The 26,266-nt window shown below is 32.1% G+C and overlaps 1 protein-coding gene across 1 annotated transcript in view; it reads right to left on the minus strand.

Annotated features, from left to right (window-relative positions):
• Positions 1 to 12,594: 12,594 nt before the first annotated feature.
• The window catches only part of LOC111043543 (protein windpipe), a 91,307-nt gene continuing 77,635 nt past the window's right edge, over positions 12,595 to 26,266 (minus strand). The window contains exons 4-5 of the mRNA XM_039419636.1: positions 20,970 to 21,057; positions 12,595 to 15,818 (exon numbers count right to left, since the gene is read on the minus strand). Coding sequence (XP_039275570.1) covers positions 13,710 to 15,818 — 2,109 coding nt within the window. The 5' untranslated portion in view covers positions 20,970 to 21,057 and the 3' untranslated portion in view covers positions 12,595 to 13,709. The remainder of the gene's footprint in view (positions 15,819 to 20,969; positions 21,058 to 26,266) is intronic.

Genomic DNA, 26,266 nt, shown 5'->3' on the forward strand with positions numbered 1-26,266 from the left:
CACAATGCTTCAATAAAATAAGTGGATGTTATACAATAAATAAGTTGTAAACACAATTTCAATTCGCTTTCCTTTGAAATGAATCAGGGGTTGGTGTATATTACATTAATACGTGTTTAGTTACGATATATTATTTATATATATAATATTGGATAATTATTATATATAATTATATATATTATTTTATTAGATATATATTTCTACTATACGATTTGATTGAAGTAGAAAGAACCTAAACTTTGGGGTTATCACCGGTGGGCGTGGGGGGTATGGAATACCCCCACTAAAGGGGGGTCCAGGGCCCTTCCCCGGAAAATATACCTTCAATTTGGTTCGTTTTTATGCAATTTCCACTTGAAAACCAAGATTCCATTCTAGTTTTCTTGGTGCTCAATGGGTCACTTATTATTTCGATTTCCCTTGAAAATTTTATATGCCTATGGGTTCTTGATTAAATAATAAATAGTTTGTAATGGTATTTTATTAGTCATTAAATTGTTTCAAAAAATAGTTATTTTGTAGAAGGCCTACTCATCATTAGATAACAAGCTAGAATGCTTCAATTTTGACTCCAATAAAGCACTATCAAACCAACTTTAAATCATAGGTTTAGTTTTAGTTTGATTAACAATTTTCTCAAATTATCTCTACTAATTGAATTCTACTAAATTTGAATTTGAATTGTTTTAAAAAATAGTTATTTTGTAGAAGGCCTACTCATCATTAGATAACAAGCTAGAATGCTTGTTAATTGTGGCTTTATTTTGGCTCCAATAGAGCACTAGTCAAACCAACTTTCAATCATAGGCTTGATTTTAGTTGATTAATAATTTTCAAAATTTTTACCCAAGTACTCAAAATCACATTTTTTGGGGGGGGGGAATAAAACCTTTTAACATGTTTTTCAAATATTGGGGGCATGTCTCCCCCCCTGTCCACGATAGAAACTACGCCCGTTCATCATAACTATGAAATTTTGCGGGGTACTCGATAGGAGCTGCTGGAGCTTTGTTCAAGGATATGCATGGAACTGATAAACTATAATCAACTAGAGCAATATAAAAGCTATATTGAATTTCTTCAAAATAATAGATGGTAGGAAGTAAACTAACTTTAAAGTGCTATCTGTAGTTTCTCTATCTCCTGCTATCTAGTCCGTACGCACTTGACCAGTCACTGTCTATAAGAAAAAAAACTCATAATTATTATCAGTGCTATTCTCTCGTCCCTTATATATTTCTCGACTCACATAGTACAATATAACAAAAATATGGCATTAGATGATAATTTTTGAAAAAAAATTTCAGCTACAAAAAAAAATGTAGGTTCCATTCATTTCGGGGGGAATACATCCCCACATCCCCATTTTGAATAATAGATAATCCCCCCCCCCTGGATCACTACCTCCGTAAACAAAGCCGTAGTGAATTCGTGTGACGTCAGCACAGGTAGGGCTCCTACACCAATAAAAATTTTCTATTTCAGCTCATCTATATCAGCTAGTGTTTTTATTGGCGTAGGAGCCCTACCTGTGCTGACGTCACACGAATGCACTAGGCTTTGTTCATGGAGGTAGTGCCTGGATACGCCACTATTATTTATTTATTTATTTATTAGATAGAGCAAACAATACAATAGTCGGAAAAGAAAAAAACAGGTTATTGCCCAAAACTTCTTCAATTTCCTGATTTTGTCACAAATCGTCCAAATATATGTAGAGGTTATGTTCACTTCAATTTCAACACCATATCTTCAATCTGAAACTATGAATCAGAATAAAACAAAGAATTTCAATTTAGATAGATTGATAATGAAACTTCCGTTGAAACAAAAACCAAACTTCAAATATTCACAAAATATAGAATAAAATCACTTAAATTAGAGAGTAAGTACAAGGTGTTTTGACAAGGGAAACTACAGCTGCAGGGAAATACTCATCATAAATAATAAATACTCATTTAAAGATGAATAATGAATTAATTGCTTGTATGTTTGTTCTTCCATTGTTAATAATTATGCTTGTAGAACTGTAATAATTGTTGTTGCACTTTTGGAATTTAAACATAATTATAAATACTTAATTGTAATTTGTGAATAAATTACTATTTATTAAATGAATCTAAATACTTAATGTAAATAATTAGTACAATTTGAGTAAATAAAGGATAGCAGCAGCTGGAGAAGTCAGCAGACATTATGTCATCCACCACTTCCTCAAAGATAAATACTATTTCATTCAATTGCAACATTCAAGTGAATAAGGAGGAACAAGAAGAAGGAAGAAGACGGTAGATGCTAATAGCATTTTAATGTGGAAAAATGCGGACGTTTGGAACAAGAGTGAAATAAAGCAAGGGGGAATCTTTGAAGCAAGAGGAGTAGTGGAAGAAGAAGGGAAAGAAAAAGAAGGAGAAGAAGAAGAAGAAGAAGAAGAAGGAGAAAAAGAGAAAAGAAGATGATGATGGAGAATGAAAGGAGTAGAATCAACGTTTTTCTTCTTCTTCTTCTTTTTTCCTTTTTTTCTTCTTCATCCGCATCTTCTTCTTTCTATTTTCATCTTATTCTACTACTTTTAATATTCTTCTCCACCGATTGGTTGACAAATCAGTGAAAGAACCAGTTTATCAGTGAGCTAACATTGTATGAGAATTTTAAAAATAATTTAATCTACAGACTGAATGAATGTTGAAAATGGCCCAGTAGCAGCTGCCACCTAGTGGCGTAAATAGGAAGTTATATTTGACTTAGAATCGTTGACCAATCAGGAGAGAGAGTGGGCGGAGTTGATATATGCACTACCCAGTAGCAGCTGTCACCTAGTGGCAGAATTGAGAGTTACATTGAATTCGAATTGTCAACCAATCGATGGAAAAAATATTAGAAGAAGTGAAATAAGAGGAATATAGAAAGAAGAAGATGCCGATGAAGATGCCGATGAAGAAGAAGAAGAAAGAAGAAGAGAAGAAGAAGAAGAAGAAGAAGAAGAAGAAGAAGGAGAAGAAGAAGAGAGCAGGGAGAAAAAGAAGGAGAGTACAAATAAGAAGAAGAGAAGAATAAAAGAAGAAGAGTATGATGAGAGAAAATGAGATACAGGAGGAGGGGAGGAGGAGGAGAGGAGGAGGAGGAGGAGGAGGAGGAGGAGGAGGAGGAGGAGGAGGAGGAGGAGGAGGAGGAGGAGGAGGAGGAGGAGGAGGAGGAGGAGGAGGAGGAGAGGAGGAGGAGGAGGATGAGGAGAAGAAGAAGAAGAAGGAGAAGAAGAAGAAGAAGAAGAAGAGAAGAAAAAGAAGAAGAAGAAGAGAAAAAAGAAGAAGAAGAAGAAGAAAAAGAAGAAGAAAAAGGAGAAGAGGAAGAAAAAGATAAGAAGAAAAAAATCAAGATGATGAAAAACACAGGAGAGGATGAAGAAAAAAAAGAGCATAAGCATCAAGAAGAACAAGAACATGGATAGGGACAGGTAAAAGATCAAGAAGAGCAACAAGAACAGATAAAGAACAAGAACAGGATCAGGAACAAGAACAAGAATAAGGAGATGTGAAAAAAGTCCAAGAAGATAAACAAGAAAAAAAGCAACAAGTAGAACAACAATAAGAACAAGGTACATGAACAAAAACAGGTAAAAGAATAACATGAACAGAAAAAGAACAGGAACAAGAGCTAGAACAAGAAGAGGTAAAAAAGAACAAGGACAATGACAAGGACGAGGATCTGCAATCCTTTGTAAATTATCTAGTCCTTCAAATCTTTTATTTTGGTCCTATCGTTATTTTTCTATCCTTCTCCTTATTTTTCTTCCCCCATCCCATCCTTCCATATCTACCGTCTATTTACTGTATTCCTGATACCTACTTCACCATCTCAAGGATTGAGGATTTTCCTAGTACATGGATGACCATAGTTGGGAAAACCCTTCAATCCTCCACCCTTTTTTTGCACCACATTCTTTTTATTTTTTATGTGTATTGTTGTTGTTGTTTGCATGAAATATTTTTGTTAATCTGTACAAAACTTGTATGTGTGAGTGAAAATGATTTGAAATTGAAATAACAAGAAGAACAAGGAAGAGAAGAAGAATGAGCAGAGAGAGTGAGAGAGCAGACCCCTTGTTCAGCAGAAGGGAAGTAAGGATTCCTACTTGCTAGAGAGTTAGAAGTTAGATGGTGTCGGTCGGGTAGCCTACTGCAGATGGGGAGTCGTGTAAATCTTGCCAAGCGCAGTGGCAATTTTTATCTGAGCGAAACACGTGTATAGCGTCGCTTGGGAAATGCTGAGTTACGGACGTCTTAAGACGGCCTCAACTGCGATACTCCTCGATCCTTAGTCCGAGCCGGCAATAATTACCTTAAGCCCACCGACCTTAAGTCATCGTCCTTTATTATCTTCTCGTCCCTAACCGTGGCACACATTCCTCCCTCACCCCTCAACCCTTAAGGTCGTGAGTGTGCAACATTAATAATCTTTATTTCGCTTTAATTATGCACCGAAGCCTTGCAAAGCTGTAAGTGCAGTTGAGTAGGTAGTCTTGTTTCCTGAGCCGCTGTGCGCTTGTTTCAGCCCTGCTATCATCTCGCCTACAATGTACCGTGTATTACACCCAGAACATTGACAATTATAATAGATGACGTCATAATGCAGAATTAGCCCGTTTACTAGATAAAAACAGCTCTAAACCCCATATATAGTTCCGGGTGATAGTTGGGGTGTATAAATACAGCTGGTGCAGACTTTAGAATGGTCTTTGGGGTAGTGTACAGAAAGTATTGTTGGCTAGTACCCTGTGGAATTTATTAGTATGGAATATTAAATTTTGTTCTTAAAATGTGTGTATTCAGGGTTACTTATTTTTTGAAAACATAAATTGAAATTGTCACTTTTAAAAGTGGTTGACATTTCACACAAAAAGCAGGTGGTTTTTGTCAGTCACTTTTAAAAGTGGTTGACAATTTCAATTAATTTTTGAAAATGTGCGATACCAGCACGAAACGGACGTCGCCACATCAAATAATGTGAGTGCTTTTTCACTTAAAAGTTTTATAAAATTTAATAGTGATAATTAATTTTTGTTTTCATTATGGAAAAGTACCACAACATCACACAACTGTTTCTTATTTTTACTTTCCTTGCCCTATTACCATAGGTAAGGAAAGTATTGCTTTCCGAGAAAAATTAAGGTACCCCAATTTCTAAATTTCTATACATTTCAAGGTCCCCTGAGTCCAAAAAAGTGGTTTTTGGGTATTGGTCTGTATGTGTGTGTGTGTATGAGTGTATGTGCGTCTGTGTACACTATATCTCATCTCCCAATTAACGGAATGTCTTGAAATTTGGAACGTAAGGTTCTTACAATATAAGAATCCGACACGAACAATTTCGATCAATTGCGATTCAAGATGGCGGCTAAAATGGCGAAAATGTTGTCAAAAACAGGGTTTTTCGCGATTTTCTCGAAAACGGCTCCAACGATTTTGCATCGATAAGCTCTATCAACTGCCACAAGTCCCATATCTGTAAAAATTTCAGGAGCTCCACCCCATCTATGCAAAGTTTGATTTTAGATTCTCAATTATTAGGCTTCAGATACGATTTAAACAAAAAAATTTGAGTGAAAAAGATTAAGCATGAGAATCTCTACAATTAATGTTCAGTAACATTTCCACCTAAAATCAAAAATAAGCTCGAAATTCTAGAAAATGTGATTATCCAATTGCAAACTGTTGGCAACTGTTGATTCTATTAAATGATTCACTATAAAAGAGATAGCAGACCTCGTGTGTCTCCAGCGTTATTGCCCTGTCACCAACTGGCTCAAATCTTTGAATAGTAGACTTGAGATGCGCGGGAACACTAGCGTCATGTGATCAATTTTCATAACGGCAAGGAAAGTTGTGTGAGTGCACCACACCAGATTTTTTATTCATAAAATAACATCATAGTACCCTTTTTTGAAAAGTTTTTAAAAAATTATGAAATTTATTTTTATAACCTGAAGGTATGATGTGAAACATTGAAACTAGTTTTTAATCTGTATTTTTTATATTAAAAATGTTATTTTAGGAATATTTGTTACTAGCCGTCAGGCTCGCTTCGCTGGCCAGCATTTCTCATTTGAGCATGCTTCATATTCCATCAGAAATTGAAAGTACTGAGAAAACGCAGAAAAGCTGAGAAAAACGTTTGATTTTGAGCATATCCTTGAAGAAATATTAAAGTCACATCATCACAAAATTTTTAGACCCCAGCTTAACCTCTGTACCAAATTTGAAAATTTTCTGTCTATCACTTGATGAAAGAACTGAGAAAACGCAAAGAACCGCTAATTTTGGGCGTATCTTTGACGTTATTTCAAATTCCTTCTGACAAAACATTATTACATCCCAGCTGAGCTTCTGTTGTAAATTTCAACATTTTTTGTTCATTTGTTCTCGATAAAGCTGAGAAAGCGCAAAAAACGTTGGAAAAACGCAGATTTAGGGCGTATCTCTGACGTTATTGCAAATTCCTTCTTACAAAACATTATTACACCCGAGCTGAGCTTCTGTACTAAATTTGAACAATTCCTGTTCATTTGTTCACGATAAATCTGAGAAAAAGCAAGAAAAAACGCTAATTTTGGGCGTATCTTTGACGTTATTGCAAATTCCTTCCAACACAACATTATTACACCCGAGCTGAGCTTCTGTACTAAATTTGAACATTTTCTGTTAATTTGCTCTCGATAAAGCTGATAAAACGCTGGAAAAACGCAGATTTTGGGCGTATCTTTGGAAATTTGTCCAAATCCGTTCCTAGTGCGCCTCTAAACTGAACATACCTACCAAATTTTAAAGTTTTTGGCCCGGTTGATTTTCAGTTCTGCGAGTGAGTGAGTGAGTGAGTGAGTCAGTCAGTCAGTCAGTGCCATTTCGCTTTTATATTATTATATATAGATTCATTTCTACAGGTCTACTTGATTTTTTTTTATTATATAAAATCACTAGTACTCTTATTATGTTTTTGATATGTTGTGACAACTGCTCTTAGAAATTCATCTAAGAACTACATCGAGATTCACGTTATAAAGTCAGCTTTATTGCACATTTCCTCTCCCAATTCTATTACAGTTTGATGAGCAACCAATAACACTCATTTCAAAAGACGTCTCAACTCACAGAAGCATAATCATGAACAGACAGATATTCAAAGAATTAAAGGTCCGCACTATCTTTAAGACAGACTTATGTAAGAAATATGATTTCATCATTATGAATATGAATAAAAAGTTATTACATTGGATGTAAAGGAATAGCTTGAATCACAGCTATCTAATATAGAAGGAAGTGACAGAGAATCGGCAACTCTGTAGTCCTATCATTTTGAATTTTTTACTTAGGGCTATAAATAAAAATATGAATCTGAGTAGCTTACAATTTTTAAAATTATGTAATCATCATTTGTGATTTGTGCTCAGATTTATATTTTTATTTATTATTCCTATAATTTTCACTTCCTTTATATCGTAAATCTCACTATAGTAAAGAATTTCTAAAGGTAAAATAATAATAAATTGTTCAATTTATTAATAAAATTTGTTGAATATCTGCATTGATATAAAAATAGAAAGAAAAATGAAGTACGGTAGCTGTATTGATATTTTGAGATTTCACCACTTTGATTTGAAAACACTGATTCTATTGCCAATTCCATTCCAGTCATGGAATTTGATTTAATAAAATGTAATTGACAATAAAGTTTTTAATTTTTTTTCAAAAGAGTGTTGTTCAGAGTATTTTCCCTTGTTTTATTACGACAAATTCTGCGCTCAGGTTTTTACCTTTGCAGGGAGATATTTCTTCATAGACTAATGTAATATTTCTGTTTCTGTGAATGTATTTTTTTGAGGAAATAAATTTTGATTTGAATTTCCAAACCATCAACATAATTGCTGGAGTTTTATTTGATAGAATTTAATTGACAATAGAGTTTTTTTAAAAGAGTGTTGTTTAGAATATTTCTCCTCATTTTAATACTATGAATTTCCAAACCATCGACATAATTGCATAAAAAGAGTTCATGAGCAAAATTTTCTCAATCTGAGATAAGCTATTAGCTTATGGCATTTAGTAGGTTCATGGAATAGTATCAATAGGATTGTAATAGTTCATTGGCAAAACTTGAAATACTGTTATATATAGTAAAATTTTTCCAAAAGTACTTGAATCTGCTGTACGCTCACTTACAATATAGTAGAATAATATTAGAATAGAATAGCAGAATAATAGTTTAATATCGATACCTACGACTACAGATTATTATCAAGTGTTCAAGTATTATTGAGGGAATAATCATACTTTATTTTAAATGATACTTTATTATTCAAGGAAGTTTAAAATAATTGAAACTCCAAATAGGTTATTAGACTAGGTTCAGAGCCAGTGATTATATTTGGATTTCGCCAAATTAAACTATGAAATTAGGTTCTGGTGAGCATTAACTCCAAATAGAATCACTGAAAAGATATCACTGAATCAAATGAAAAGATAGTTTCACTGATGTATATGGTCGAAATCAGTAAATAAATACTGAAAATAACAGTAAAATACAGTAAATAACATCATGATGAAGATAGATGTTTCTTATTTTCAATCACTTAATTTGCCTTACCTTGCATTACCTTATCTCAAGTTGAAAGTTGATGTAGAGGAACCTCTCAATCAAATTATACGTTCAAGAATATCAAAATAAATTTATCCAATTTGTTATCTATCCAAGAGAAAACTTCTTATTTACTAATCTATTCTCTGAGGTATAATTAGAGATAAATTATTGCTCTCAGTAAGAATTGTAACAATTCTGTATTAACAATAAACATTCTAATATCGTCAACTGATATCAGAGCATTCACCTCATCGCTCATTTATTAAAAAAATTAATTAAGTATTTTAATAGGGCTACTTGATTTTTTTATTACAGGAAATCACTAGTAGGCCCTACCCTTATTATTATGATCTAATATCACATTGTCGGATGATTTTGTTCTTGCTCTATTTTGAAATTTCTATCGAATTATTTCTCAGACTATTTTTGTATTTTATGTTATTACTAGCCGTCAGGCTCGCTTCGCTCGCCATATCCGTCTAGCAAGGGGGCTCCGCCCCCTGGACCCCCCGACTGGATCATCCAAGAATGAGATCAGCAGGCTCGCTTCGCTCGCCTGCATTTTTCATTTTTATCATATATTAGGACAATCCAGTCGGGGGTCCAGACTAAACGACTGGCTAAACGGATATGGCGAGCGAAGCGAGCCTGACTGCTAGTAATATAATATTCCCAGGATTGAAGTAGCAGTGCCCAATCAATTTTTCCGCGATAAATGCATTTAAATCTTCAACTTGGTGCCAACCTAACAAAGTCAACTCAATTTAATGCCAACCTGACAAAATTATTAATTTAGTTGCCAGTTAACAACTGTTTCGAAGAGGTACTCTATCTAGATTATAGTTCTATAGTAACATAATTATGATATGGAAATTTCAATTATAATTGAGAGATTGGGAGAAGAAGAATATACATGCTAAAAGACGAACTTTAAACCCTTAAAAACAACCCTTAGAGTTAAAATATTGCCAAAAGATTTCTTAGTGCGCCTCTAAAGGGCCAACTGAACATACCTACCAAATTTGAACGTTTTTGGTCCGGTAGATTTTTAGTTATGCGAGTGAGTGAGTGAGTGAGTGAGTCAGTCAGTCAGTCAGTCAGTCAGTCAGTGAGTGAGTGCCATTTCGCTTTTATAATCAAGAATGCATTATAATGTATCTGATTAGGTTAGCAACTCTTATTTGTATGAGTACTTACTCAAGAACCAATAATAATGAAACTATTTTGATTCGATATTTGATAACACACCGATTCTAGTTTCAGCGGAAATACCATTATCCAAAATACGATGGCATTGTCACCGAGGCTGGTCGAGTTTCATAAAAAATATGATTAGGGTAGAGCTACTAGTGATTTTCTGCGAGTGGAAAATGAAATATTCTCAAATTAAAATATTCTCATCATTCATATGATGAAACATTCTAACTGATATTCATCAGTTGACCAGATTGATTCGCATGGGAATAAATAAAATTATTTGAAGAGTTTTGGAAATTCGAGTATCTGACCAAAATTTTAATTATGTGATTGTTTTTGCATCAAATTGAAACACATTACTAAATTTCCCTGAACACAGATAGTTTCCAGACCACAATATAGTTCACAGTTTTCAGTTAATACGAGTTGATAATAGGATAGAGAACAGATAGCATGAGGAGATATGACATGATAGAAGGCGTTTATGTTACAAATTACAATATTGTTCGGCAACTTATATCAAACCGATAGTCTTTTTCGTGAAGCTTTGTGACGCTGCTAGTACCATTTTTACACTCTCACCTGGCCAAAACAGTAATAATAGACAGTATTCGACAGTAATAGGCTTGAGTTAACAGAAAATCGGCTTGAAATTTTAACATGAACGTCCTATACCATGGGATATCTTCTTATGCTATCTTCTCTCTATGATAATAGTTTATAGTTAGTTGTCAACTATTTTGCTTTCTCTAATTTGCATCATCTCTTTAATAATTAAATACTAATTTCCCCTTGAATTTTAAAAAACACTTTTGGAGTGAAAATACACATACTTTTGTAGTGACGATCGTTTCGACCTGTTGTTGGTCATCATCAGACTGTGGGAATTTACTCAGAGGACAACAGATGACAAGGAGCCTTGTCATCTGAGTAAGTTCCCACAGTCTAATGATGACCAACAACAGGTCGGAACGATCATCACTACAAAAGTATGTGTATTTTCACTTCAAAAGTGTTTTTTTTAAATTCAAGTTTAATTTTAACAGTGAAAAAGTATGGATATACAACAGACTAATTTCTCATTCTGATTACAGCCCAAAAATTTTTTAATTTTTATCTCTCTTTTTTCAGTCCATTATATTGCTTGAGTAAAATAGTGTGTAAGACTCTCTCCAGTGGTCCATAAGTTGCATCTTACGTGCTGGATTGTATTTTTCTCAATAAGTAATATCAAATTTGGTTTATGATTCGTTACTATGCAGTTCTGTATATTATAAGCTTGTTTATTTGTTTTTGATATGCATGTTTCTACATTTCCATGTATTAATCTTATTGAGAATAAAACTTCATTCATCCATTCATTTTCCTAAACCTAGATGGTTGTCTACATAATATATCCTTTTTTGTAGAAGGATTTCAGATACCGTAGTTTTTATGATGAATTCTTTAAATTTCATATTTTTAAGATGAAAATAAAGATGATTTGATTTGAAGTTTTATTATTATCTTCTCCTTCAGTTGAGCACCACTCCACCTAATTTAGATTGAGTTTTTCATTTTGTTCCACATTATTGGATTTGATGTCTCAAAATTGATGTATTTACATCTCAAAATTTATCTGTTGACTAATTCTTCATGTTATAGTAGTCCACTAGCGCTGGTAGTTGAGATAAAATAATGATTAGTGTAATTTGTTCTGTTGAAAATAATTATGTTAATTATACTGTATACCGTACTATGAATCTTGCTAGTTAAGTATACTTTTGTTTCATTTTAATATGAACAAGACTATAGCAAGTTTCGAGCACTTATGCCATTTCCAAATGTCAAAAAATTTAAATACCTATATAAAAATAAAACAGAAGGGTACCAGTACAAGTAATTTTCCATAATTAAACATTCAAGTTTGGAAAATTTAATGGGAAAATATGGAACAGTAGTACAGAATTGTACACCAACTAAAATATTTAAAAGCTACTTAACTAAAATATCATATAGTAGCTTACTACCGTATATAATGTTATGACACGTATCTGCTGGCCTTGGGATTGACCATTTAAATAGTGTTTCATCCATTATGCAACGTAAATTTCAGAAAGTTTCTACTAATTGTTTCAGTTTGTACTGTTGTTTATGAGAAACAATAAATTCTATTCTAATTAATCACAAAATCATAATAGCTCATTCTATTCCTGTGAAATCTGAAACTCTGAAACCCCTTCAACTTCAATATAAATCACAAACTTATCAAGAATGAACTTCATTCACAATATTTATTAGGAAAATTATAGATCTAAACTTCTAGATTGTTGTCAACTCCACTGTCTATGGCCATTTAGAAAAATTGGTATTGAAAATATTCAACTGTATTTTTCATTCATCATTAATTAATCATCAATTAATGATGAATGAAGAATACAGTTAAATATTTTCAATACCAATTTTTCTAAATGGCCATAGAAAGTGTAGTTAAGCTGCATATATCAACTGCATACCGTATCTACATATATTATATAAAAGCGAAATGGCACTCACTCACTGACTGACTGACTGACTGACTGACTCACTCACTCAGTCAGTCATTAAGCTGTAGGCTGGAACTTTTTCAATACCTGATCACGTGAAAAGTACGATTTTTCTTAAAATATGTGTAGTTTACTAATAAGATTAATTTAGATGATTGAGTATATTGTAAAGCATTCCAATGTATATTTTAATATTCATTACTGTAGTAAGGGAAAACAACGCAAAATCATGATTCAGATAAATTCTTAACAAAAATTTTATTATTTACAAATTCAAAAGGATTTATCGGCTCCAATTTAAATAAAACAAGAAATAATATAACTAGGTGTATGCAAAATATACAATAAGATGCTACGGTACTCGAAAAGCTGAATGATATTATTTTAGTTGAGTAGTACCTAATAATCTACATTGAGAAATAATAGTATATGGAATGGAATTTAAAAAATATGGATCTATGACATAAGAATTGCTTCTAGCAAAAGAAATAAAAAATGTAATTATCATATTACAGTAAATCCCAATTCTAGAATTTCGTGATGTGAAAATCATTTTACAGGCATCTGATAGAAGTGAAACCACATAACTTGAAGTTTTCCCATTCATAATTTTACCTTGATATCTTTGAGCTTCTGAATAGAAATCAGAACAAAAGCTGAAACTGGAGAATTATGATTTCTTCAAATTTAAAAACTTCTCATTCTCACTACAGTAATCAACTTTGATGAATACAGTAGATATCCTTGAGCTATTGATTGGAGATGCCTCAGAGCTGCGCTTGGAGATTTTCAATTACTGTGAATAAAACAGTAAAGACTTTCTATAAAGCTTTTAAAATATTATAAACTATCATAACAATAACAAATTCTCGATTCATGTGAGGAAACTGATGAGAAGCGTACTCAACAACATGACACAATCATTGGATTGTGTCCAATCGCTTCTCCTTCAACTGCTTCAACGCTTCTCCTTTAACATAGGATTACAAGAAACCCCTATATTCTACTAAAAACTGAACGTCAAATATTCTCCCTAAGAGAATCACTTGAATGGTTTTAACAATATATCCTCATCTTGGGCCTCTGCTCAATTGGAAATGAATAGGCCTGGTAACCCAATATATTATATTATTTATTACACAAAAAATATCATCTAGACAAATTGATTTTGATGGCTTACCTTATAAAAATAACATAAATAGTAGGCTAGTGATCGTTCACATTACAACTAGAACAGTCTTTTTGTGCTTGAGTATCTTAAATGCTTCCACTGTACATCGACAAAGTTATTAACATTACAATAGTATGGTACAAATCTACAGGATCTTGTCTTCAAGGAACCATTGTCAACTCAGTCTATGATACTCCTTTTTTTATTGCTCCGTTATTTTTCTGAACAAAGATGGGAGTTTTTGGTATTGAATCAGGAAGAATAGTCAATTTTGCTTTTGTAACCTCAATGGGTGCCACAGCTTCAGTAGCTGGTTTGACTCCATTTTTGACAATGTCATTGCGGTTGTCGTTTTGGTTCATGTCTGTTGGCTCGGATAAGTCATGGGGTTTGTCTCCATTTATGAGCTTGACTGTCTCAGGAGACGTTTCGTTAGGATACTTGCCGTTTCTCTCATCTTTTTCTTCTGGTTTCGGAAGTAATGTGGTGATATCTTGCAGCTCTGTGCCGTTAGCGTTCTCCATATTGGAGAGCTTCTCACGTTCGGTATTTCTTCTAGACCGGCATTTCTTGATCACTGCAACCAGTATCAGGATGATAAGAATGAAACCAATCAATCCAATCAGAATATATTGACCCATACCTGAAGGTACTTTCCTACCCGATTCCTCCGCACGCTGTTCCTCATCCCCCGTGTGATCCCCTCCCATGTCTCCCTCGTTCCCTGAGTGATCCCCTCCCTTGTCTCCTTTAGCTTCTTTTTCATGATTGACTTTTGGCGCTTTCGTTTCTTTGATGATCATAAACTCAGTAGCATCATCCTCGTTCCCATCATCCAATCCAAACTGGATCCCTTCTCCAAGAGACGCTATTCTCTGCTCTTCATTGATATCTCCCACTCCAGAACCTTCAAATGAGTCTTCAGACTTGCTTGACTCAGGCACGCTTTTCTCAAATGTACTTCCCAAGTCATCCAATGGTGAAGGTCTATCAATGTTAGATGTCTCATCAGTGTAGCTGTCGTCCTCATTTTCTACTCCATCATCTTGTGGTGAACTTGAACTGGTATACTCATCACTGAGCATACCTTCATCATTCATTATCTTATCATATTCATCAGATGAAATGTGATCATTGTGTTTATGCTTCTTCTTTCCATGACCTGAATGCGTTTCTTTACTGTAATGCTCTCCACTCCTCAATGGCTGTGGATCTTGCTGGAACGAATCTTTTTCATTCGTTGAGTCGTCAACTTGATCTTGATAATAATCAGGCTGATCCCTCTGGAAGTTCTCATAAGAACTGTACTTGTCATTATCAAAGTCGTAACTCTCCTTCTGATGAATGTACTTAGCATTAGAAGATTTTCGATGTTGCTTGTCTTTGTACACTTCTCTCCTACAAGCCTCATTCTCATTCACCTTATTCAAACTCGTATTTCGGAGTTCAATGGGATATGCACATACAACATTCCCATCAATTAACACACCGTTCCCTGATAACATATCTTGTAAATGTAGAAATACACATGTACAATTGATGTAGTTTTCATGGAGATCCAAACGCCTCAACTGAGTCAATGACAACAGAGTATCAATGGGGATGTTCACAATTCTATTGTAAGCCAGGTTCAGATCTACAAGACCTCTAGGAAGCACGTGATCTTTGATGTTACGTATAAAATTACCATCCAAGAGTAGATGGGTCAATTTCTTCAACCCATGGAAGAACTCGTTGGGTAGAGATGAAATTCCACATTTTCCCATATCCAATTCTTTCAGAGAGTGTGATATGATGTAGGGCTTGTGAGTCATCTGAAGAGGGTTGCCTCTCAAACTAAGTCTATTCAAATCGTTGAGATTCTCGAAAACAGAGCTGTGGAAGTGCTGGATCTCATTGTCGGATAAATCTATCTCCCAGATCTTTTTCAGTCCGTTGAACACATTTTTGGTGATGGTCTTGATTCTACAGTTACTTAAATTTAGGTACTTCAGTGAGAAGAAGGGGAGAAACATATCATCTTTGAGTTTGATAGGTTTCTGTGAGTGGGGTTTTACATTTAGTACCTCGATACCACTGAATATTTTCGAGTACTGAAAGGCATGCGCAGTCATGAATTCGACTCCTGTGCAGTTTGCTGTTCGGAAGCCACTATTGTCCACAAAGCAGAGGCACTGATGGGGGCAGCCATATTCTCCGGCCACCAGTTGACTGCACAATGAGATGATTACTAACAAGGATAAAGATGAGAGAAGTCCAGCCATCCTCGGCTGCTTTGAAAGTCCCATCACCATCTGGAAATAAAATAAAAATTATTAAACAAGGCACTTGAGTCAATTCTAAATCATAAATTGAATTCTCAAACCAAAATAGAGATATCGACAACATCAATGTTCAGTGCAGTTTAAAGGAAATTTGATTTTAAACTGGAGTAAATCCATATCAAGTCTCGTTTGTTATAATGTTGTTCATTTTGAGTTTAAGCTACCAGCTGACTCAATTTAGTTTAAGGGTTCACTGTGCAAATGCTCCTTATCCTATTATGGTGAACAGGTGAAATACCATAACATCTCTTCCCATATACAATCAAATAATTCCCTCACAATGAAATAATTGAATATCGGTTGATATGCCTACGGTATTTATTTATATAAAATTATATCATTCTTAGGAGGAGTTTTATTATTATTTGAAGGAGGAACTTTGTAAACAGATTTTGTTTGTACAGTTGCAGACTCCTCAGAAATGTTTTGAAACTTCACAATATATTTGTGAATATGTTAGCGTATGAAGATTTTTGTTTTGATACATGTAATCGAGATTAATAAAATAAAATATTCCTTCATTTCGACAAATAAGAATACAGTTGACAAGAGAATAAAACTTTATAACTGCAAGGTTCAAGTTTTTGAATAAAGATTGAAACACATTCCGTCGATATAGCATACAAGCATACAGACATATTCATACATTCAAAAGGTATAAAATTCAAGAAATATTCAAACGTTTTCATTCAAAATTCCTCCTAGACTGCTCTATTGAGCATTAATATTGAAAATTCAATATTTGTTTTCAAACTACAAATAATGCACAATAAGTTAACTATATCCTCACATCCACCAATATTTCATTGATTATAAATTATTGCTGTATAATAATAATTATTTCAAATATCCAATAAAAGCTATATAAATACAGCTGAGAACTTTTTTGTTAATATTTGCAGAAGTCCTTAGTTTTATTTATGTAGCTTTCATTGGATATTTGAAATAATCATTCTACAGTAATAATTTTCCAGCAGCTGTTAACTGCAATTTTCAATGAAATTTTCAATCTTTGATTATAAATCTCTGACATATCTTGAGTACGGCATAATAAATTGATTTGATATGCAATAACTCATTGTTATATCTTGAGTTATCCATCATTTTTATTAAATCCTGTGATGCAAATGAACAAGAATATTAGTAGCCTATAAGGGCTCTCATGAAAAGATAGAGATAGATTGAGTACGGTATAATAAATTGAGTTGATAATATGCAATAACTCATTGTTATATCTTGAGCTATCCATTATTTCCATTAAATCCTGTGATGCAAATAAATAAGAATATCAGTAGCCTATAAGGGCTACGGTATCATAAAATAGATCAGTATTTAAAATTGTCTAATTTTAGTCTTTAACAATTTTCTTCTTTGAGAAATATTATTCTGAACTTCTTTATAAGCTTGCCTTTAACAATAAGGTTTCTTTATTTCCTTAAAGTAGTGATTCTAGTTTAGATTAAATAGTAGTTTTGACTTCCATTCTCATTTATTATTGTCTCAATGTAATGCAACTGGTAATGGATTAACATTATTTTTGATAATTCACTAAATTCTTTTTTGGATTACATACATGAATCACAGGCTATACACCATGATTAGGCAACTTCTTACTGTCAATGCAAACTGGCATTTCATTATTCATTTTATCAGAAGAATAATTTGATAAATCTAAATTCAAACACCTAAATCGTTATAAACTAGCTAGGTACTATTATTATATGTCATAAAAAATCTTGATGATTTTCATCTTTTATTACCGATATAGCCCTCAAAATGTATATTTTCAATAAATTTTCAAATATTCTTGTACGTTACATTGTGTAAATACCAAATTCCATTGTAGAGAAATTTTATTGTAATCATCATCACAGAATTTATTTAGTAAGTGAATATTCATTGATTTCTCCTTCTGAGTAGTAGCCAACTCCTAAATTAATACAATATTGTAATCAGTAAACTTTTTGGACAATTCAACGATAATTTCTCTTCAATGTTTGATTCCATTACGAACTGCTTGTTAAATAATCACTTTGTGAGTGTTGATGAAGGGCCTAGTCCGAAAGCGCTACACTAATATAAGTAGAAGCTAATAGCTTTTATTTATATAAATATATGACTGCTATGTCGTAATTAATTGTTCAAAGTGATATTTTTCTATTGGTACCAATATTTCAAATAGCTAATATTTGAATAGAAGATTCAATGTTTTGTAGTAAATTACCTATTTGCTCCAGTGATGGAAAGATCAAACTAGAAAATATTTAATGATTTGATAATATTGAAGCTGAAAACATGAATATTTTTTATCAACAATCAAGTGAACCAGTATCTAAACTCTAAAGCATTAATAATTATTATTATTAAACGAAAAACCAAATTGAATGCTGTAAATCACCCTGAAGACTTCTGTTACTGCAAGTCTCCAGGGTGATTTACAGCATTTTACAAATCCAAATTGAATGCTGTAAATCACCCTAAAGACTTCTGTTACTGCAAGTCTCCAGGGTGATTTACAGCATTTAATTTGGATTTTCGTTTAATAATAATTATTAATTCATTAGCATTTGAATAATTGCAATATCTCAGTAACATCCATCTGAACTTTAAAGCATTATTGGTACACAGAGTTCATAACCTTGTACGCTTCTCTCACTTTTAAAAATTTAATCATTCAATGTGAAAGATAAATGTCATCACCAGTGATTGATAATGTATGATAAATTGATATGTGAACAAATATGCGTTTGCTTTTTCATTGTTTTAATTATCGATTCACTTAGAGATAAATTGATTTATGTTTCCTGTAATGATATCTTTCATGTGGATTTTCAGGCTATATTTCACTAATCATACAAGTTCAATTTAAGACTGTTAAATTTGTAGTTAAAGATAAATTATTGCAGATTAATATTATTTAGTAACTGTGATAGACTACACTGTGAGTGTAATTGTGTGATTCTGTTATCCATAATTTTTATTTTATTTTTTGTGTATCCAACCAATTCCAAATGTTTGAATTATTTATTGGGAAAGTTAAGATTTCAAGAGAGATTTAGATTTATGTGGACCATTCCATTCTACTTACCAGTCTTATGAGCATCAAAAATAGTTAAATCACACTAGACCACAGAATAAGCTTAGTGTAGGCCTACAACATGAAAAAGAACCCTTTCTCTACTTATAGACTAGGAAAATATTTCGTCCATCCACATGCAAAAATAGAGGAGGAGATGTGATCACAAACCACGCTGATTTGTAGGAGCTTTAATTATATTTTTCTAATATTCTATACGACCTGAAAACTCTGACACCAGACCTGAGCCAGCCAGGTCACTCGATATTATTATTATTTTTATTTTTATTATTATTATTATTATTATTATTATTATTATTATATTATTAATATAATAATAATATTCTATAACAAGATGCATATTCTAGGTAGTGTACTCGATCATTACCAATATTTCACTCCAAGTCCTCAAAATAAAATTATTATTATTATACCATACAATATCATAATGAAATTCAATGCCATTTCTAAAGTCGATGTGCAGTATAGCCTATAGAATAGATTAAATCTTTGGGGTAGATTGATAAATGGATAAATACCTTTATTATTCACTTTTTACATTACAAGCTTTGTGGGCGAAGTTGAGACAATAAGAGCCTCCTCTTCCACTTGTCCCAATAAAAAATTGATCACAATATGGAGTGTGAAATAGGAATGTAGATTATGTAATGGAATGTGGGAATAATTTTCATCCTATTCAACTTTGAGAAATTTCAGATCAATACTCGCTTCTTACATGGAATATGAGTTGAAATGATAAAATTTGTTGAATAAGAATACTGTTATTGTGGGATTTTTCATAATTGAAAAATCTCAGTTCTATTTCGACTATGTTTAAAAACAGTTTTTTTTTAAATAAATAAGTTATTTGTATATATAGAGTGAAAAGTACTGTTTTTTCTCCCTGAGGGAAAAGTTGAAGCCCGAGGCGAGCCGAGGGCAATAATTTTCCTGAGGGAGAAAAAGCATTTTTCACTCGTGATATACACAACATTTTCCTCCACCTACATTTTTATAAGAACTGCAAATTAAAAAATTCAAAAACGTACTTGACCAAACAATGTGTTACAACATAATCTAAGAAGTAAACAGAAACAGCTGGCTTGTAATCACAGTTCTCCGCCGACAGCACTATGCGCTATTGTCGGCAAAAGTTGTAACAATAGCCGCCACAACTACAGCTATGTTGAAGTTCCTTTTTCAAATTTGATTAGTTAATGAGGAATATTCGTTGGCTGGTATTTTGAATAACATGGAGAAAAAATAATACATTTTTTAGTATAGTGATATGAAGTTTGTAATATTTTTAGCATACAAACATAAATTTCATATATTGATCAAATGTCTGGTTGAGGTATCGAATTTAGTTGGTTTAATGACTACTCAATATGCTTCCTCATCTGAGCTTAACCTTCTAACCTATATCAAATGTACGTTTTTAAAATAGGGATGCTTCCCATGTTATTTAAATGGAGTTACATTTCCTCCCTAGGGAGTTTTTCTGTTTTTAGTACCGAGAGCGAAAAAGTGACACTTTAGTAGGCTATTATGTTCCAGGGAGTAAAGAAAGTACTTTAGACAGTAGGTGGAGGAAAAAGTATTTTTTAAATAAAGTATAAATATTAAAACTAGATTGCAATAAACAGCTTTTCACTTATTAAGTCACATACTCAAGGAATTCCAAGTCGTGGGCTTCATTGAAATTTAACAAGCATTTTTCTTACAACAAAAAATATCCACCATGTGTTCATGGAGGTACATTATTTTTATTTTCCACCATGATGTTATGTAAGCACAATGTGAAAGGTCTTCCAATAAAATTATTCGATTGTCTTTTCCCAACAATAAAATTCAAGTGTTAATGACTCCTGCTGCAAACTTCTAGATTCCCTGAACGTATGGGGAAGTAGTGAAATTCATTATGAACTGACAACAATCCTAATGTATAACATTAATCCCTCACATTCAAGTTATACTGCCAGTTCAAAGTGAGTCTCACTAAAGCAGTGTGAGGTGGAATTGTCACCTGTTTTGTGCATTTTTACCTTAGATGGAGTGAGAGCGTCTGCCAATGTCGGCCTCTAGCTGAACTATTCCAACCTCAACTGAGCATTCCAGTATGTTCTGTATTCTCTGCAAAAGACCGAGCAAACAAAAGGAACACTGATCAGTAATTCTTAAACTGAAGACAAAAGACAATAAAATAAATCTGGGCTCCCAGCAGGAGTTTCAATCTTGGCGTCTTATAGGAATTGAGAGTGTTGATTGTTGAAAGAGTTGAACTTTCTTTATATAATTGACAAAAATATAAAATTTTCTAAATTAAATTTCTGTGGCTTGGTGCAAGAAGTACCTATGTCAAAATATCAACTTTTCCACAAATCAGCTTGAAAGTTCACCTTGTATTTTCGATCTACGAAGCATTCCGATGCTAGAAGTGCAGAAGTCGACATTGGTACGTAGTTCTGTGATGGAGTATGAATGACAATATAAAAGCATATGTCTTCATTGGTAGTTTTCGCACTCTGAGAGTGGAATAAGTGGAATAAGTCATGACATTGGTAGTATAAATGATATAACTTTTTAATGCTTTGAGATAGGACATTGGCACTTCTACAACTGAAATTAATCGATATTAGTGATGTATTAAACTCATTTATGAAAAAAATTGACATTGGTATTTTTTGCACCAAGCCACAGATTTAGTCAATTGAGTTTTTCCTAAATCCTTTTCTAAGTTCTGACTGAGTGAGTAACTACAACAAATGTTCAATTCATAAATCAATTTATGATTCAATAAAAGGAGCATCAGCTTACGACTATGAGGGAGGAAATAAAGGAATATCTGCCTATAATTATGAAGGTGGAAAACAAGGGTATGATTGTGGAAATAAAGGAATATCTGCTTATAATTATGAAGGTGGAAATAAGGAATATTATGGAGGAGACAAAGCATACAATTTGTTTTTTACAATATTCAAATAATTTTGTATAATTTCGTGAATTCTTGTAAATATTATCATGTAAAACTCCACAATGTACAAGGATACACAAGATAGAATCATGGAGGAAATTGAAAATGCATCAATAAATATTATTTTTGTTGCAAATATATTTATATAGGTAAATAGGAATAAAAATAAAAATCTCAGTATCCTTTTTTGAATTATTTTATCACAACATGTTCAACCGTGATGAGATTTTTATTTTTATTTCTATTTATATTACAAGTAGCCCTGAACAGAAAAGAGGCAATAATTAATTGAAAATGCATCAATAAATATTATTTTTGTTACTAATAGATTTTCATAGGTAAATAGGAATAAAAATAAAAATCTCAGTACCCTTTTTTGAATTATTTTATCACAACATGTTTCAACATTCATGCCATTGATGAGATTTTTATTTTTATTTCTATTTATATTACAAGTAGCCCTGAACAGAAAAGAGGCAATAATTATTATAGGTGTATGAATCATGATGAATCTCTATAGATTTTCCAATCGCATATAACAGGACATATCATACAATGTAGTGGGTGAAGTCACATCACATATTACAATAAAATTCACACTATAGGAACAGAGATATTGTGGAATTTCTCCATATCAAGGTGAAATAAAAACGATATTGTCAGTTCCACATAATTTATTTGAGCCAAACTTAAGTTTCAATGCACTAAGGCATCATCTACAGAATAGTCTTTTTTGGTTAGACTGACCTAAGTCTAATCAAGGTCAATGCATCTTATTAATCTAATTAATTAACTAATCTAAGGTCAATGCACTAAGGCATTATCTTCAGTAGGTAGTCTTTTTTGGTTGGAGTGACCAAAAAAGACCACTGAAAATGAAGCCATAGTGCATTGGAACTTAAGTTTGGCTAAAATAAATTATGTGGAACTGACAATATCGTTTTCATTTCACCATTATCTTACAATAAACGTATCAAATGATATCACTTGATAAATTATAATAAATGTAATTGATAATGATATTGATAATATTAATGTGAAAATATATTAAATTTAGCCTGCTTGACTATACAATATGATAATATCACAATCTCTGAATTCAATTGTTGTCATTCATTGCTTTTAATATAAAAAAAAAATATTTTGTAGCCATCTATGATCCATCAACTGAGTGCTAAGTCAGCCATCTATAAGTCAGAATATTATTTTGTAGCCATCTATGATCATGATACAAAGTCAAAAAACTGAATGCAAAGTCATGCTCTATGTTTAGTAGATAGAATTTAAACGCCTGAGAGATTTGAGTTGCTTAAATAAGCTACTAAAATATTACTATACTCAGTAGGCCTACATCATACTAATACGTGGACGTGATTAAAATGTTTCATAATTATATTTTTTTAACAAGAAATAGCAATTTATCAATTAGGCTACTGTAATAATTATTATGAAAACTTCAATATCATGTAAGCTAATTTATTACTGTACGGTACTGTAAATCATTATTTCGATCTCATTCATCATCATTATATTCGCATGATAATTGGCACATATCACTCAAATGGCGTTACTCAATATTTTTATGTGAAGTAGAGCTGTCAAAATGATAAATTCGCATGAATTTTTTCCATTTCGCAATCGATATTATTATGGTAGATGAGTACACAACATAACTATCACTATATTCAATTTAATGTAGTTCATTAAACAATTTCTTTCAGAAACAAGAATCCATCCACGTTCAAGATTCAAATTTTGTTTATCATGAAGAATTTAAAAATCATTTTTTACAGCTAGAGCTTATACACATAACTTTTCAGAGAACAGAGAGTACTGTTTTATTATTCTACAACGAAAATAAAAATCATGACTTGATCTCTATTATGATATATATCTCTTTTCTTTATAGGGCTACTTGTAATATAAATATAAAGAAAAATAAAAATCTCAGTACCCTTTTAGAAATATTTTATCACAACATGTTTCGGACATTTATGTAAATGATATTTATTTATATAAATGTCCGAAACATGTTGTGATAAAATATGTCTAAAAGGGTACTGAGATTTTTATTTTTCTTTATATTTATATAATATTATTTCTGTATCTTGTAATCTTGTAGATTAAATATTAATGAGTTCAAGTATATTTTATTTTTTATTTAATTTTGATTTCAAAAGAGAAGCTGATTTTTATTTCATCTTATTACTTAATAGCCTACCTATATAGTTTATAGAGTAGACCGACATAGAGTACCTAATATAGAGAGAGTATCATAGATGATGTTTATTCTTTTCATGTGTAATTTGGCATCACCAGCAAAAGGAATTAAGCCTTGCCCGCTGGTGAGAGTTGCAATCAGTTAGTTTATGCTTGAACGAATTTGTTACATTGGTTGTTTCCTAGTTTAAAAATTTAAAACTCATTCTGGTGTAATGTGGGGGTATAATATGAATAGCCAACTTCATATTTTACTTATTTATTTATTTATTTATAAGGTTAGCAAAAAATACAAGAATCGGAAAAGAAAAAACAGGCTATTGCCTAAAACTTCTTCAATTTCCTAATTTAGTTTTAAATTGTCCAAATATTATAGGTTATGTCTATTCAAATTTCTACACCAAATCACAATCTAAAATATAAATTAGAATAAAACAAACAATTTTAAATTTGGATGGATTAATAATAAAAGTTTCTTAAAAACATGAAACAAACTATAAATTCACAAAAATAATAAAGAATAAAAACACTTAAATTTTGAGCTCGAAAATATCACATTCACCATAGCTATATAACAGCTGTAATATGTTCATATTTTAGTGGATCGAAGAGTAGAAAAATATTAACTTTGTTGAAGTTCTGACACTGTGCTACTAGTAAATATTTGAGAATCAGGAGTGAAATGCATTCCTCAAGACTCCAAAAAAAGTAAGTGTTTTCTCAAATATTTGCTAGTAACACAGTGGCAGAACACAGTTTATATTATATAGTGTTTCGTCATGGAAAGCAACTTCAATAGAAAATATTCCTCCAATCAATGATGGAAGTTGATAGATATTGAAGATATTATAGGCCACCAAAACAGTTTTGACTTAGCCATAATTATTAAGTTGATACTTTTGACTACTAATACGCTTGAGAGAGTGATTATATTTTATTTATATCAAATACATTTATGTTTCTTACACATAGAAGATTTATTTTCAAATTTGAAATTTTTGTACTAGGCTATATATGCTGTAGTCTTAAATTTCAGTTATTATAAAACATTAGACCTACTCAGATAAACAATTAGGTATTCATCATCAGTAACCCTATGTATTCTCAATGGTACATTTCTGGTTGCAGAAATTCATGCACATTATAGACCATGGCAACAATAATAATATATGAACCGGAACAAAAAATTAAGACTGCATAGAAGTGCAATGAAAAAAACATGAAACCCACACAATTTTTTGTCAATCCGACCACAGCAAATTCAATTCTTTTCTATGTGTCACAAACAAACCGCAAATTGAGTAATACAATGTTCAATGTCAAGTGACGAGTCTATATTTAGACAACTGAGCAACTTGTAGTCTAATAGCATATTTCCTACTTTGTAAAAATTCAGCCCAAAAAGACAGCGGTACGAACAAAATGTGGAACATTTAATGATACAACTCTACAAACTCCTTTTCATATTGCCGACAAAGTAACGTACATGCGTTAACAGATAAATTTCAATTCGCAGTTGACAGTTAGGTTGAAAGCTGTTACCCTAATTCAGTATGTTTTTGTTGGATGTGATGAAATAGGCTTGTTTATTGATCATTTTATTAGTTGGAGATAGAATAGTAGTTGAAGTTGTGATAAAATAGACTTCATTGGTAATCGTTATTGTTGTATAAAGCGAGAAGTATCAGACAATACAAAAATAACACAGGGAGAAGAATGTTTCGAGATTTGAAAAAATGACTTCTGATTAATTTTGAATGTCTGCAGTTCTGATTTATCTGAAAGTTGAATGTCAATTATCACTTCATGTCTCTTGATAAAAGAACTCATTTTCTGCCAAAAATACACTGCTTTCCATCTTTATTTTCATTCAGCTTTTGCTTTTATAGAACATTGTTACCTATATATTGCTTTCATGGCATTCAGAATATTTTCTTTCCATTATTTTTGTATAATATAAATCAATATTTCTTTAATACCTACCTTCTAATCAGAATTATCTGTCCATCCCAGATTATTAGTTATTAGATAAGCTACTTCAGACATTGAGACATTCAAAACTAGTAGGCCTCTTCGCATTTATCAAGTACATTTATCCATGAAAATGCAATTCAAATTAATATTCTCTTGAATAATTCATGGAAGTTG

Source organism: Nilaparvata lugens, chromosome 1 (assembly GCF_014356525.2).
Source record: "Nilaparvata lugens isolate BPH chromosome 1, ASM1435652v1, whole genome shotgun sequence".
Classification (NCBI taxonomy): Eukaryota; Metazoa; Arthropoda; class Insecta; order Hemiptera; family Delphacidae; genus Nilaparvata; species Nilaparvata lugens.